Here is a 12,268-nt window from a genome sequence, read left to right on the forward strand (position 1 = left end):
GAGGGGAACACACACATGGGAGTCTAGGAAGCAACGGGAATTTTGTATGCATCTGTTATTTACCTCACTGTAAATAAACGCACTGTCTTCACTAAAGAGTCCAGGTTTCGGGTCCTCCTTCCACACATCCCCACGGTCTGCCAGGGCAAACCGTGACATAATTTCCCATTTTCCTATGGTGTCAACTCATTTCTTTTGTTGTGTTCTGATATTTTCTTATCTGCCTCAAACAAGCCAATCAGCCTCTGTTCCCTGCACCTCTCTCCACCTCCTCTTCATGTCTTCCTCAACCTGGTCGTTCAAAGAGCCTCATCTAAGTCTCCATCTGCTTCATCTTCATCGGCATTGTCTAGACTCATACCAGTACCCAGCTCTGCCATGCTGTCTTAGACTCAATCACCATTACGCAGTTTCTGTGGTTTCGAGTATTACTGTTTTCAGTAAAGTATTTCAAAGTATTCAAAGTATTTTAGCTCATTGAAATACATTCCAAACCAAAAATGTCAACTTTTGATTGGCTTTAAAAATCTAAAGAGCAGCAGTATTAAGCTAAAGACAGAGTAAGGGGTGATAATATCAATACTGTCCTGGTCTTCCTCATTGTGGAATCTCATTTTCTCTCCCGTATCTGAAATCCAAATGTCCTGTAACCTCTCAACCCCATACAACCTAAACTCCCTGTGCACCACCCACTCTCTATGCTGGTGCCAGACACCCTGTCCTCACTAATACAAACCACATGGCCCTAGAGCACTACAACACACTGCGTGCCTCTAGCTGCCCTTGCCGACTTCTCATTTAAAAAGAGATGAAGAGAGTGAGAGCAAGCGAGCGAGCCCCCCCTCCCCTGCAATACGCTCCAAACCACCATCCAAGCTCGTCAAATCAACCCTGCGACCCACTCCCTCCCTCTTCTCTTCTGTACCTCATCTCTTCTCTTGGTGCTTAATCTCTCCAGCAGGCTCCAAGAGAGCCAAGACAATAGTCTCAGTGTTCAACACTGGACCCAGCCACTTTGCCACCATTATTAACACATTTTCAAATGCCCTTTTCAGAAATTTATACTACAAACTACACTTACGGTCATCACGCACTTGGCTCTGTGCTTTTGGTGTTTTTCTCTGAGGACATGGGGAGCACAAAAACGTCTTTTACTGCCCGTTGTTGAGGTGACAGCTTTAGGGACTGAGAAGGGAGGAACAACATGGGCGGAGTGTTTGAAACGCACAGCACTGCAGCAGCTGTGTTTAAAGGGACTCCTGGAAACAGCTGTGTGTGGAGCATTGGTGATTATGCATCTTTTCAAGTATTTTGGCACAACTAAAGCAATAACACTGACTTACTAACAAGCATGCACTTTATAAATACTACAGGATATGAGCGCCATGTATATTCGGTGCCATGTGATGCTGAAACTGTAACTCTCGTAGCCACATCAAAAAGAAATCCAACACTGTGAGAAAAAGAAACATAAACAAACAACAACATGCATATTCAGTAATTGCAAAGATGGTCGCGGATTGTCCTCTCACAGCAGTTTAAACAGTGTTTTGCAGGCAAATCTGTAGTAAAGATGTAAATAATTGTACTTATTGGAATGATATGTACATGATAAGTACATTCCAAGAAAACTCACTGTGTCTGAAACTGGAATTAGCATAGTATTAGAGCATTAGTTCAAGTTGCTAGATGAGCTTGAAATGATGATCATGTCTGAACCCTGGATTAAATGGGACTGAGAATTTATACACACCTAAAGCTGCAGTACACTATTAGAACACTCATATCACAAGCTCTAATGTAGAACACAGCTACAGCTTTATCAGGACTATCTTCTATTCTCTGGACTTCATTGACTTTCTAAAAAATAAAATATGTGACCATTAAAACTAGATTTGCATGGATACAGCCCCTTAGAGCTTGAAGGTCAGGGAAACACAGATTTTCTTTAATTTAGTCAAACTGTCTTTTATTTATAAAGCACAAGAAATTAATTTCCATCAGCATCTGTGCCTGTTTAGCCTGCACCATCCCTACCACCCAACTACCTGATGCACCCAATGACCAGGCTACCCTGGTAACTCCTCAAGGGCCCCACCCTACCCTGACACCGAGGGTTGTTTGTGCTTTTTCATACATGGCTGCAGCACATGGGCTTCTTGCCAGCGCCTCGCCCTTACTCCACAAAATACAGAGATGACGCTTTTTTATAGTTTGTCCCCAGTCAGCTGTAAAGCAGGAGGCCAGGGGCTGCTCCGGATTAACCATGCTCCTTGCAGGAAGCTCCCAGGAGGGTGCCATAACAGCCTGGTGTGGAGAACCCCACCACTGCTTAACCCTCCTACACCACCATCTATTCCGTTGCTCTGCTTGCATCATTAACTCTCATCACTCACATCTCCAAGTGAGCTTGAACTCATTGTCCTTCACAACACACGCATACGGTGGTGACTGTAAAGCCAAAGAGAGAAGCAAGTAATCCCAGTCCTCCCTCTGCACTAACTCGGGGCTTACAGGGCTTACCGTGGGCCCAGAATTGCGCTCGCTTAACACCCATGCTATTTATGATCTGCTTCAGAGCACAATCACCCTCGATCAGCTTTCATGATTCCCTAAAGTGAGCTGAGCCCAATCCTAACATAGCTCTGCTCTTTGAGGTCATCTACTGCCATTCTGCAATAATGCCGAAAATGCAATTTATACAAAAACCAGCCTTTATGTCATGGTATACTTTATTCCTCCATATGGTCGCTTTGAGTCCTTTTCTTTTCTTCTTTTTAATTTCCAAGTATCTGTTTCTTGAGCCTTGCTTATGGCTCCAAAGTGTAAGACTTTTCAGGCCCTTAAAATGTGCTTTGAATTAGAGTTTTTATACTTCTTGATATTTATGATTTCTGCCACTCCTTGTATTGTCTCTTTTGATAAATATTTCAGACAACATCAAGGGATAATCTTGCTTTGATTCATCTGCCAGCAAGCAACAAGAGAATCATTTTCAAGGCCCTTGTGAAGTCTTTGGTGTTTGTGCCAAAACTTGCTGCCTTGCTCATGTGGTATAAGATCAGAATCCAGCCCATTCAGTTAGCATCTCAGGATTGCAATATCTTCTCACTGACCTAATGTAATTACATTTGGGTATCTGATAACTATCTATCTGATAAAGTATCTTGGGAAGCGTATTCTCTCGTTTTCTGCTATATGACATTGTGAATTCATACCTGATTTTCAACAAAGATATAAATTTTCTGCCTTATCCAGGAACTATTTCACAACCTCAGTCTTCTTTTCTTTCTATCTGTGGTTCACCCAGGGCGACATCTGGCCGTGAGTGCGCACTCCAGCCAGCATGTGAAGGGTTACAGCTGCAATCGTTTTCTCTGGCTTGGCCTGGACCCAGAGGCTTAATAAAGGGAATTAATGGAGTGCACTATCTGTCAGATTCCTAAACACAGCTGGAGCGGATGTCCATCGCCCCCAAGCTGCCCAAAAACTTACTGTCCTACTTGAACAGCTCACCCGCTCCTCCCTCCCCTCAAATTACCCCCTGAGTGCTGACTCTGTGAAAGAGCCCCAGCTGATTGTGAAAGCTGTTTATGTATCATCACTGACAGTAATTACACAATGTGGGATAACAAACAAGGAGAATGGAAGGAAAAGAGGAGGGACTGCTGAGAGCATGTTACCATAGAGTGAACTTTTGGGTCATGGGGACAGCTGCTGTGATGGCCTGTAAGGGATACAAGTGATCTGTGTAAAAATGGCAAACTCATAATGCAAGCTTAGTGCTCACAAACACGCGGCTGGTCATGCACTGCTTAACACAAATGTGTCCAGCAAGGACAATGCAATTCAAAACCTACACATAGCCTACATACATAAATTCAATCAGTACAGACTTCACATCTGATTAGAGATCTCTGACATGTGAAAAAGAGCTGAAAAGTAGGCTTTATGTCTGACTTTAAAGTTAGGTAACATGAGAAGCAGAAGAAATGTCAAAGGCTACGAGGTTTAATGGAATACTTTCATCAAAAAATTCAGTCTTCAGGAGGGCTTTTAAGCATTTTCTTTCTCTGGGGAAAGTAATTAATTTTTACAATTTTGAGACAGTCTGACTTTCTGGCTGTTTTCCATTCAAATTGCAGCATAAATGAATGGGTTTGTGCCAGCAGGAAAAACAAACTAGGGACAGAGGGGGGTAGAACAGTAAAAGAAGACAGTAATACAATCCTTAAAAACAGACTTTATCTCTTTGACAGGGTTCTTACGGAGAGACCCGGGGGATTTAAAATTCCACAGGGCACTGGCAAATGGCAGTTGGTGTCAGAAATCATTCAGCATGAGTTATCTTTATCCAACTGACTGCCACACCGCAGTACTGTGCAGGCAATCTCTAAGTGTTCAGGAGTAGGGTATGGATGTCCGTGTCTGAGAAAATGCACATTAGCAGGCCTCCAAAAGCAACACAGAAGGTTCAGAATTCACCCCAACATGTTCTCCAACCTCCTGAAGCCATCCAACGCACAAACTAGGTCAAGGTTTATCCTGGTTCAGGTGCAATTTTCTGGGGTCAACAGGGATCACGAAGAGTGACTTAACAGAGACACAGAGGAAGGCTTTAAGAGTCCAGGTGTGACTTCACCAGCACTATGTTAACAGTCTTCTGTCAGCTCAGAGCCTTAAGGAAAGCTTGGCAAAATGTATGTTTTTGAATTGTCACACACTTTGTTCAACTGACTTGGGCCACAAACATCATGATATAGAGACACGGCACTCAAAGAACCCTTAAATCTACAGGGGAAACAAAACAGATTGTGGCACTTGTTTTTCACGTGTGGTTTCAAGATATAGGTGGGTGAAATTCTCTCGTTTTTGGCATTTTTATTACTCTGGTGCAATTAGGCAAATGCTGGCACACTGGATTGAGCAATGAATGAAGTTGGAATGTTGTGTAACAGAAGTAGAACTTCAGTAAAAAAAAAAAAAAAAAAAGCTTTTAAAACTTTATTTGATGCACTTTTATTCCTGGTAAGAGAAGTCTGGACCAGCTCCTTATTTACTCAAGAATCATACTTGAGGATGCTTATGAGTTTGCCCAACTTGTTGACTCGTATTTGTGAATTTGGACAAGGGATTTGACCTCAGCTTGAAGCCCCCCACGGTGTCCTGTGAGTGGTGCTTCGACGGTATGCATTATTAGGACAATTGTTAACCCTTTAAAGCCTCAACCTTGAAATAATTACAAGAAAATGAAATGAAAACGAAATGCTCATTAAACCATGTGATGATATTTTAAATAATAATTTGCATATATTAGTTATAATTGTATTGCTTAATATATATATATATTTGGCAGTTTAACTTGTTTGTTTGGTTGTTTTTCATTTTTTCGGGGGCAGGGGGCAGTGCAGTGAGAGCTTGGTTCCTTTAGTTCATTTAGTTCATCTTTGTTCCAGTGGCTGATGGACTCTGGCAGAACTGCCCTTTAACACTGATTCTGACGATAACTATGGACAGAAATTCAAGGTGCAATTTCAAGATTGGTTGGTTTCAGGGTCACATCTTTTATTTTTATCGACGTGTGATGTGACTTCATCAATCTATGAAGGCAGTGGTTTGATGCCAAATGTGAAGTGGCTGGAATGAGGATTAGCACCTCTATGTCTGAGGCCAGAAAAGGGTGGAATACCCACAGTGGCTTAGGACGAGTTCCTATTCAAGTGGAGAAGTTCATGTGTCATGGGGTACATGAGTCAAGGAGACAGGAACAAGAGACTGACAGATGGATCGGCACATCATCTGCATGGATGTAACTAAAGTACCTGTTGTAGTGAGGTAATTATGATGTGATTCTTTTAAAAACAATCAGAGGTAAAGACATTCTGTACTTAAGTAGAAATGCTAGTTTCTGTTTGTTGGCATGGCCAAATAAATTGGTGTATTTGAGATTTGTCAACTATTACTTTTGTGTTTATACCACCTATTACCTTTTGGTATTCAACTCTGGAGTTATTTAAGTTTTGGCCTACCACTGTGGATATTGTGTATGTGTGGATATGGATATGTGTATATTGGAAAGGTGGCCTCTTCAGAGACAGAAAATCTCAAATACTTCCTCGGGAGTTCAGTCATTCAGGAGAGGCTTAGAGTACAGCATTTCCCCCTTTACTTTAAAAAAGAGACAACCCAAAGAGGGCTAAGCATCTGATTAAGATGCTTCCTGAGCACCTCCCAGGTGAGGTGTTTTCGCCATGTCCCACAGGAGGAAGACTCTGAGACTCTCAGACCCAGGACACACTGGAGAGATCGAGTCTGTCGTCTGATCTTGGGATTCCTCACTGCTAGAAAAATACTAAGCGACAATTACACAGAAATGGAGACAGGAAGACTAGCGTCCTTGGAGAAACTTTTTTTTTCTCGTACTAGTCACAATGCATCAGCCTGATCACAAAGTTATGGCATAAAATGGGCTAAGGTTGTTGTTATTTTAGCCCCTAGGACTGCAGGGGACATATTCCAGCTGTGAGACTGTAGCTGTTGGATGGCAGGGTGAAAACTGCCCCCAACCCCCAACTGAGAAGCTCTCCAGAGTGTGTTGCTGATCAAAAACTAGCTGATCAAAAACTAGCACTAGAAACCCTATACTCCAGGTGGGCCTGTACATTTATCCCACCAAAAAATGCAGAGTGCAGGTTTATGAACAATGTGGAAATTATCAAGAGAAATTTCAATCACAGTAGTCAATGCAAATTACAGAGGAAAGAAGGTTCAAGCTGAGGGCACCTCGGACAAATGCTGACTTAAAATGTTTCACACAAGGTCTCATGGAACAGCTACAAATGCTCAAGGCTGGAAAATATCACTGATAATCAATGTTAACACTGAAAGCCAATAAGCAATTCTGAATTACTGACCAATCATATTTTTGACACAGTGATATTCTCTGGCTGCTATATATGGGGCAAATGAGACATACTGACATAGGTACAATACACTGATTAATTAAACGGAGGTTACTTGGATGCAATGTATGTGATACATTCAGTGATATGAGCCCTTCAGCTGTAAGTGCTGATGGAGAAATCTGTGTGAATGAAAGGCTGCTGGCCTGAATGTTAGCGTCAAAGTCAAGGAAGCATTTTTGGCTCTCGGGTACTGATGAGCAAACTGCATTACCATCACATAAAAGCAAAGCTGCCAAAAAAATCAAGCTGCTTTTACATAGAGGAAATAATACGAAGACAAGAGCTTTCAGCATAATAAATGAGTCTTGACAGGAGTTTCATAATGAACCTCTTGACTTATGAGTCACCACCAAACAAAATATTCAGATTCAAATTGCTACTCTTTGGGTTTGAGCATCAAATATCCACAAGCTGTGCTTTAGTTTCGTCTGTTTAGTGCCTTTTCACACTTCTAAAAATATTCACAAAATAAACAAGCCAACCTAAATACGTTTTATTTATAGCCACGGTTTTAAAATGAATTCCAAGAGCAAAGCAAGCAGTGCGAGATCATTAGATTTAAGCAGCAGAATGAGGGCAGTGTGATCATAAATGGCTGCTTTGTGCACTATGAAAAATTAGGTTTTTCTTCAACGGTCCTCGGGGAGGAGGCCAGTGACCTTCACAATTTTCCCCCAAAACATGGAGGGGCAACCATGGGGGGCCGCGGAGGGAGACACGCGTCCTCGTGAGCACAGGAGGTCTACCTGAACAGACTACAAGGAAACCCTTCATGAACTACGCTCCCCACTCTTATTTACACTAACAAACACACACACACACACAATGGTTGCTTATACAGTAATTACCTTAATATGTAAACTGTAATTCTACAGCAACTCATTAAAAAAAGTATGATATACATACATGTGCAAAGTCAAATTAATTTAGTCTGAGCATGTGTATGCTGCCCTTTCCGCTCCTTAGATTTTTACTACCATACATTAAGTGGAGTTTCAGTCTTCCTTCAATGTTAGTTTATTCAGCCCCCAAACAGGCTTCCCTACTGGAAAAAACAGCGCTACACTGACGCTCACAGTAAACATATCCCATTTCAAACCTACGAAGCTTTTTGCAGTCAATGCCCTAGTGTGCTTGATATCAACTATATACATGTATATATATATATATGTGTGTGTGTGTGTGTGTGGGTACTTTTATTTTTTTACAATATTCATTTCACTTAACTGAGATTTGCTTTTTTATGGACAGCTCTCTTAAATCTCCTCGATTCTTTTCTTATATTTGTCTTATATGTCTTATATTTTCTGCTGTACATGAAATCATTCTCCTTTTGCATGAAACTTTAACTGTCACAGAGACGACTTCGCAGGGTGGTCCTATGGTTGCAAAACAAGCCCAAGTCAACACCCCTCCACCACCGTGCTTGACAGCAGGTGTTCATATGTTGTGTTTGTGTGGTGCTGTTCATGACCACATATCTTGACGTTGGTTTCATCTGTCCAAAGAGAAGTGTTCCAGAAGGTTTGTTTGGTTGCAGCTTTGCAAACCTAACCTGAGAGAGAAGAGACTTTCTCCCAGCAGCCCTTCCAGGCAAGCCATCAGTTTCAGTCTTTTTCTGAGTGTACTGTCATGAAACCTACCATTTAACACACTAACTGAGGCCTGTAGAATCTGAGATGTAGCTCCCATTTTTTTACGTTTCTCTGAGCATTGTACAATCTGACCTCGAGGTGACATCCACTCCTCTTGTGAATAATCTTTCTCACTGTAAAATGATTTGCTTCAAATTTTTTGTAAATGACCTTATGACCCTTGGCAAACTGATGAGCACCAGTTGTTTTTCATGGTTTTATGGTTCTTATTTCTGATCATTTGATTACTTTTCTTGTATATTGGATATGTTTATTTTATAACTTGTTTTTAACTGTGTGTATTGGACCAGGGGTTGCATACATGGTTTTCTTTTTTTATGAGTTCCATGTTTTGTGCCTGGTCCCTGACAAATAAGAAATAATAACAACAAAAAAGAAAACAAAATTTGTGATAGTAGCCTTTGGCAGGAAAGCTACTGTTGACCTTGAGAATTCGTCACTCCTACCCTCTCTGTGAGACCGGACTGTTTGACTACCAGCTGGTCCTGGTCCATCTGGCTGGGAGACAGTCGCCCCCTTAGATCCCTCCTCTCCTCCAGTGCACTGAACTCTGAACTCTTGCCTGAGACAAGGAAACAGATCAGACATATAGAAGAGTCAGAGTCAGTCAGAGGGATTATCAGAAGAAAGGGTTGTAATTCACCTTTCAGATATCCAGTAATGTTAAGTTAATCTACAAACTAGCCATTTAAAGTTTTTTTCAGTACCTGCTGGATCCTCGGCTAGATTGCGGGTGATGATCTGACGGATGCGAGAGGAGACAGGTACAGGTGTGGCCATGGATTCTTGTCCCTCCTCTTGAAGTGTCAGACTTCTCTCTCCTGAGCTGCCATCAGACTGAAGGAGGGACTCCTCCAGTTTCTACAATTACACCAACACACAACACTTTACCCTAGAGATTACACTATGGGAGTACTACTTCAGTCTTACACTTTACTCTAATTATCTTTATTTTAATATGTTCAGCTTTCATTTGATTTACAAAGGTTTTGTTACTGCTTATTCACTTATTAATTCATTCATTTTTACTTATTTTCTTTTATTTAGATTTTAAATTATTGTGCTCTGTGCTGTGTTATATATATTATTTTTTATATTTATTTATTTATTACAAAAAGTATATTGCACTGCCTTTAGACTTTTACCTTGGCTCCTTTACTTATCTTGACAACTGATAATGAGTTATATATTATGAGTAGGGCTGCCACAAACGATTATTTTTGTAGTCAACTAGTCACCGATTATTTTTGCAATTAGTCGACTAATCAGATCATGCATCCATTGGACGTAAAACGTACAGCTTATTGCACCAGCATGCATCTGCTCTTATATAACTATCATTAGCTTACAGCCCTAAGTGTTTAAGTGTTTAAGGTATGTGCTAACTCAGCGGTCCCCAACCTTTTTTGCGACACGGACCTTATGCCCGACAATATTTTCATGGACCGGCCTTTAAGGTGTCACGGATAAATACAACAAAATAAAACTAGTACCGGTAAAAAAAGGTTTATTCACAACACGTGTGAAAAGACCCAGGAAAACCGAGTAAACGATAAAAACGATAACAAAATAACGCTGAAAACCGATAAAAACCCTGAAAACTATACATTTCACACCTGAGCCTCAACTCTCGCAGCCCGGTACCAAACGACTCACGGACCGGAACCGGTCCGAGGCCCGGGGGTTGGGGACCGCTGTGCTAACTAAAAATAAAGACAAGATGATCGTTTATTAAATGTTAATGACATTTGCAGATTGTTTCGGTGAAGGTTAATAAACTCCTTGCTATCTAAAATATAACAGGACACCGGAGTATTCTCGAGCATCTCAGGCTTCTGATAATCAGTTGTCTGCTTGACATTTATTCAGCTGTGTAAAAACTATAACTTTAATCTCAGCCAAACCGATTTACTCAGGAACAAATAAAATACTAAAAAAAGACAAACAATAAAATTTTTAAGTTATCTAAGTGACTTATATATATTTAACTTGAGTAGCTAAAGACGGCGGTGGGTTTGAAAACGATTTCCCGGAAGTCCGGTGTTCTCACCGGCTCTAGTGAACCTTGCCCCCGGCTAGCGCTGGTGGGTAACAGACGTCTCTGAAAACGTTGGAGTGCTTTTGCAAATATGCGGTGTCTTGATAAACTGAGAAGATATTTGAGGTTTACACAGCTCCATTCTCGCCTGAAAATATGTTAAACTTTATTTTGTGACCCAAAAAGAATAATAAGAGTAATATTAAAACTAACTAACATGCAACTGTTTCAATTAGATTGATTGTCATTTTAACTGACTTTTATTTTATTTGAATTTTATTGAATTTTATTTTTATTTTATTTGTATTCTTTCACTTATTGTTGCATGTGTGTTGTTGCTGCCTGTGTTTGAGTAATTTCTGTAACTGTGAGACATCTGCTGCTGCCTATCTTGGCCAGGTCTCCCTTGAAAAAGAGGTTTTTAATCTCAATGGGATCTTCCTGGTTAAATAAAGGTTAATAAATAAATAAATAAAAAACTAGCTGCTGCCATTGTTGACAACTTTTCCAGGCCGAGCTATGAATTATGGGACACAGCTTCTACTTCGGGGTTTAACGGCAGCTGGCATCCTTGTACATGCAGTGCTGCCATCTTCTGTTTCACTCCGTTATTACACTCTTAAATCCTACTACTCATTGCTGCCTCTTTTGGGATCTTACAAAGCTTCAAATGACCGTCGACTATTAAATCAGTCATCAACGATTTTAATAGTCGATGCAATCGTGACTAGTCGACTAATCGTGGCAGCCCTAATTATGAGTTATTAATTTTTATTCCAGCTGTTAAACCTATTTTATTATAGGTCGCCTTTAATTTTTTAGCTGGCATAACACAGGAAATTTTTTTGTCTTAAAAGCAAGAACACCACAAATTCAGAGTATCCCAGTACAGCATAAGTCTTAAGAGTCACGGCAAAATGTATTTGTATTTATTTGTTTATGTGTCTGTAACATTATATATAAATGGTATTATATTGTTGTGATGGCTGACATAATTTTAAGCTACCTTACACATTTTGGGTCATGGATAAGAATAAAAGATATTTCATATGGTGATACCAAGCCACTACTAGCTGCAGTCTAAAGTACTATTTCCCACTGATATCAGCCTGTCTGACCGATATTATTTATAACGGTATTTGGGTACCAATTATATTATTAGTAATACTCAGTGGTGATGTAATAGGTTTATTTTATTTTCGTTATATCTTAAAAAAAATTAATTAACGGGAGAACTTGTATCAGTTTTAAACCACTTTGTTTTTTATACTAGACTTATATTTTCCTAAAACTGAAACTTCAAAGTACACATAGATGTAAACTAGAATAAAATCAACCTGTTCTTGACTCTAAATGAGTTTTAAATGACAGCTAAGCAAGTAAGTCCATGCCATCTTATACAGTGTGTCTTTACCTAAGCTTCGTGGTCCTTTGAGAAATTAAGATGAAAAGAAGCATTAAATGAATGACGTTCAAATGACTCGCCAACAATACAAACTGTTAAATAAATATATCTTTATTAATGATGATTTTCCTTTGCTTTTGACAAACATCTTGTAGAGGGCGGTAAACCCATGCAGGAAAAACTCTGAAAATAATATTTAAAATGA

At 40.1% G+C, this 12,268-nt stretch overlaps 1 protein-coding gene across 6 annotated transcripts in view; it reads right to left on the reverse strand.

The window, feature by feature from the left end:
* Positions 1-12,268, reverse strand: part of crocc2 (ciliary rootlet coiled-coil, rootletin family member 2) — a 43,212-nt gene that overhangs the window by 30,471 nt on the left and 473 nt on the right. For all 6 annotated transcript variants that reach the window (XM_076880052.1, XM_076880053.1, XM_012919571.4 and 3 more), the window contains exons 2-3: positions 9,328-9,481; positions 9,067-9,182 (exon numbers count right to left, since the gene is read on the reverse strand). In XM_076880052.1, the coding sequence (XP_076736167.1) occupies positions 9,067-9,182; positions 9,328-9,481 (270 nt within the window). The remainder of the gene's footprint in view (positions 1-9,066; positions 9,183-9,327; positions 9,482-12,268) is intronic.

The sequence above is a fragment of the Maylandia zebra genome, linkage group LG23 (genome assembly GCF_041146795.1).
Source record: "Maylandia zebra isolate NMK-2024a linkage group LG23, Mzebra_GT3a, whole genome shotgun sequence".
Classification (NCBI taxonomy): Eukaryota; Metazoa; Chordata; class Actinopteri; order Cichliformes; family Cichlidae; genus Maylandia; species Maylandia zebra.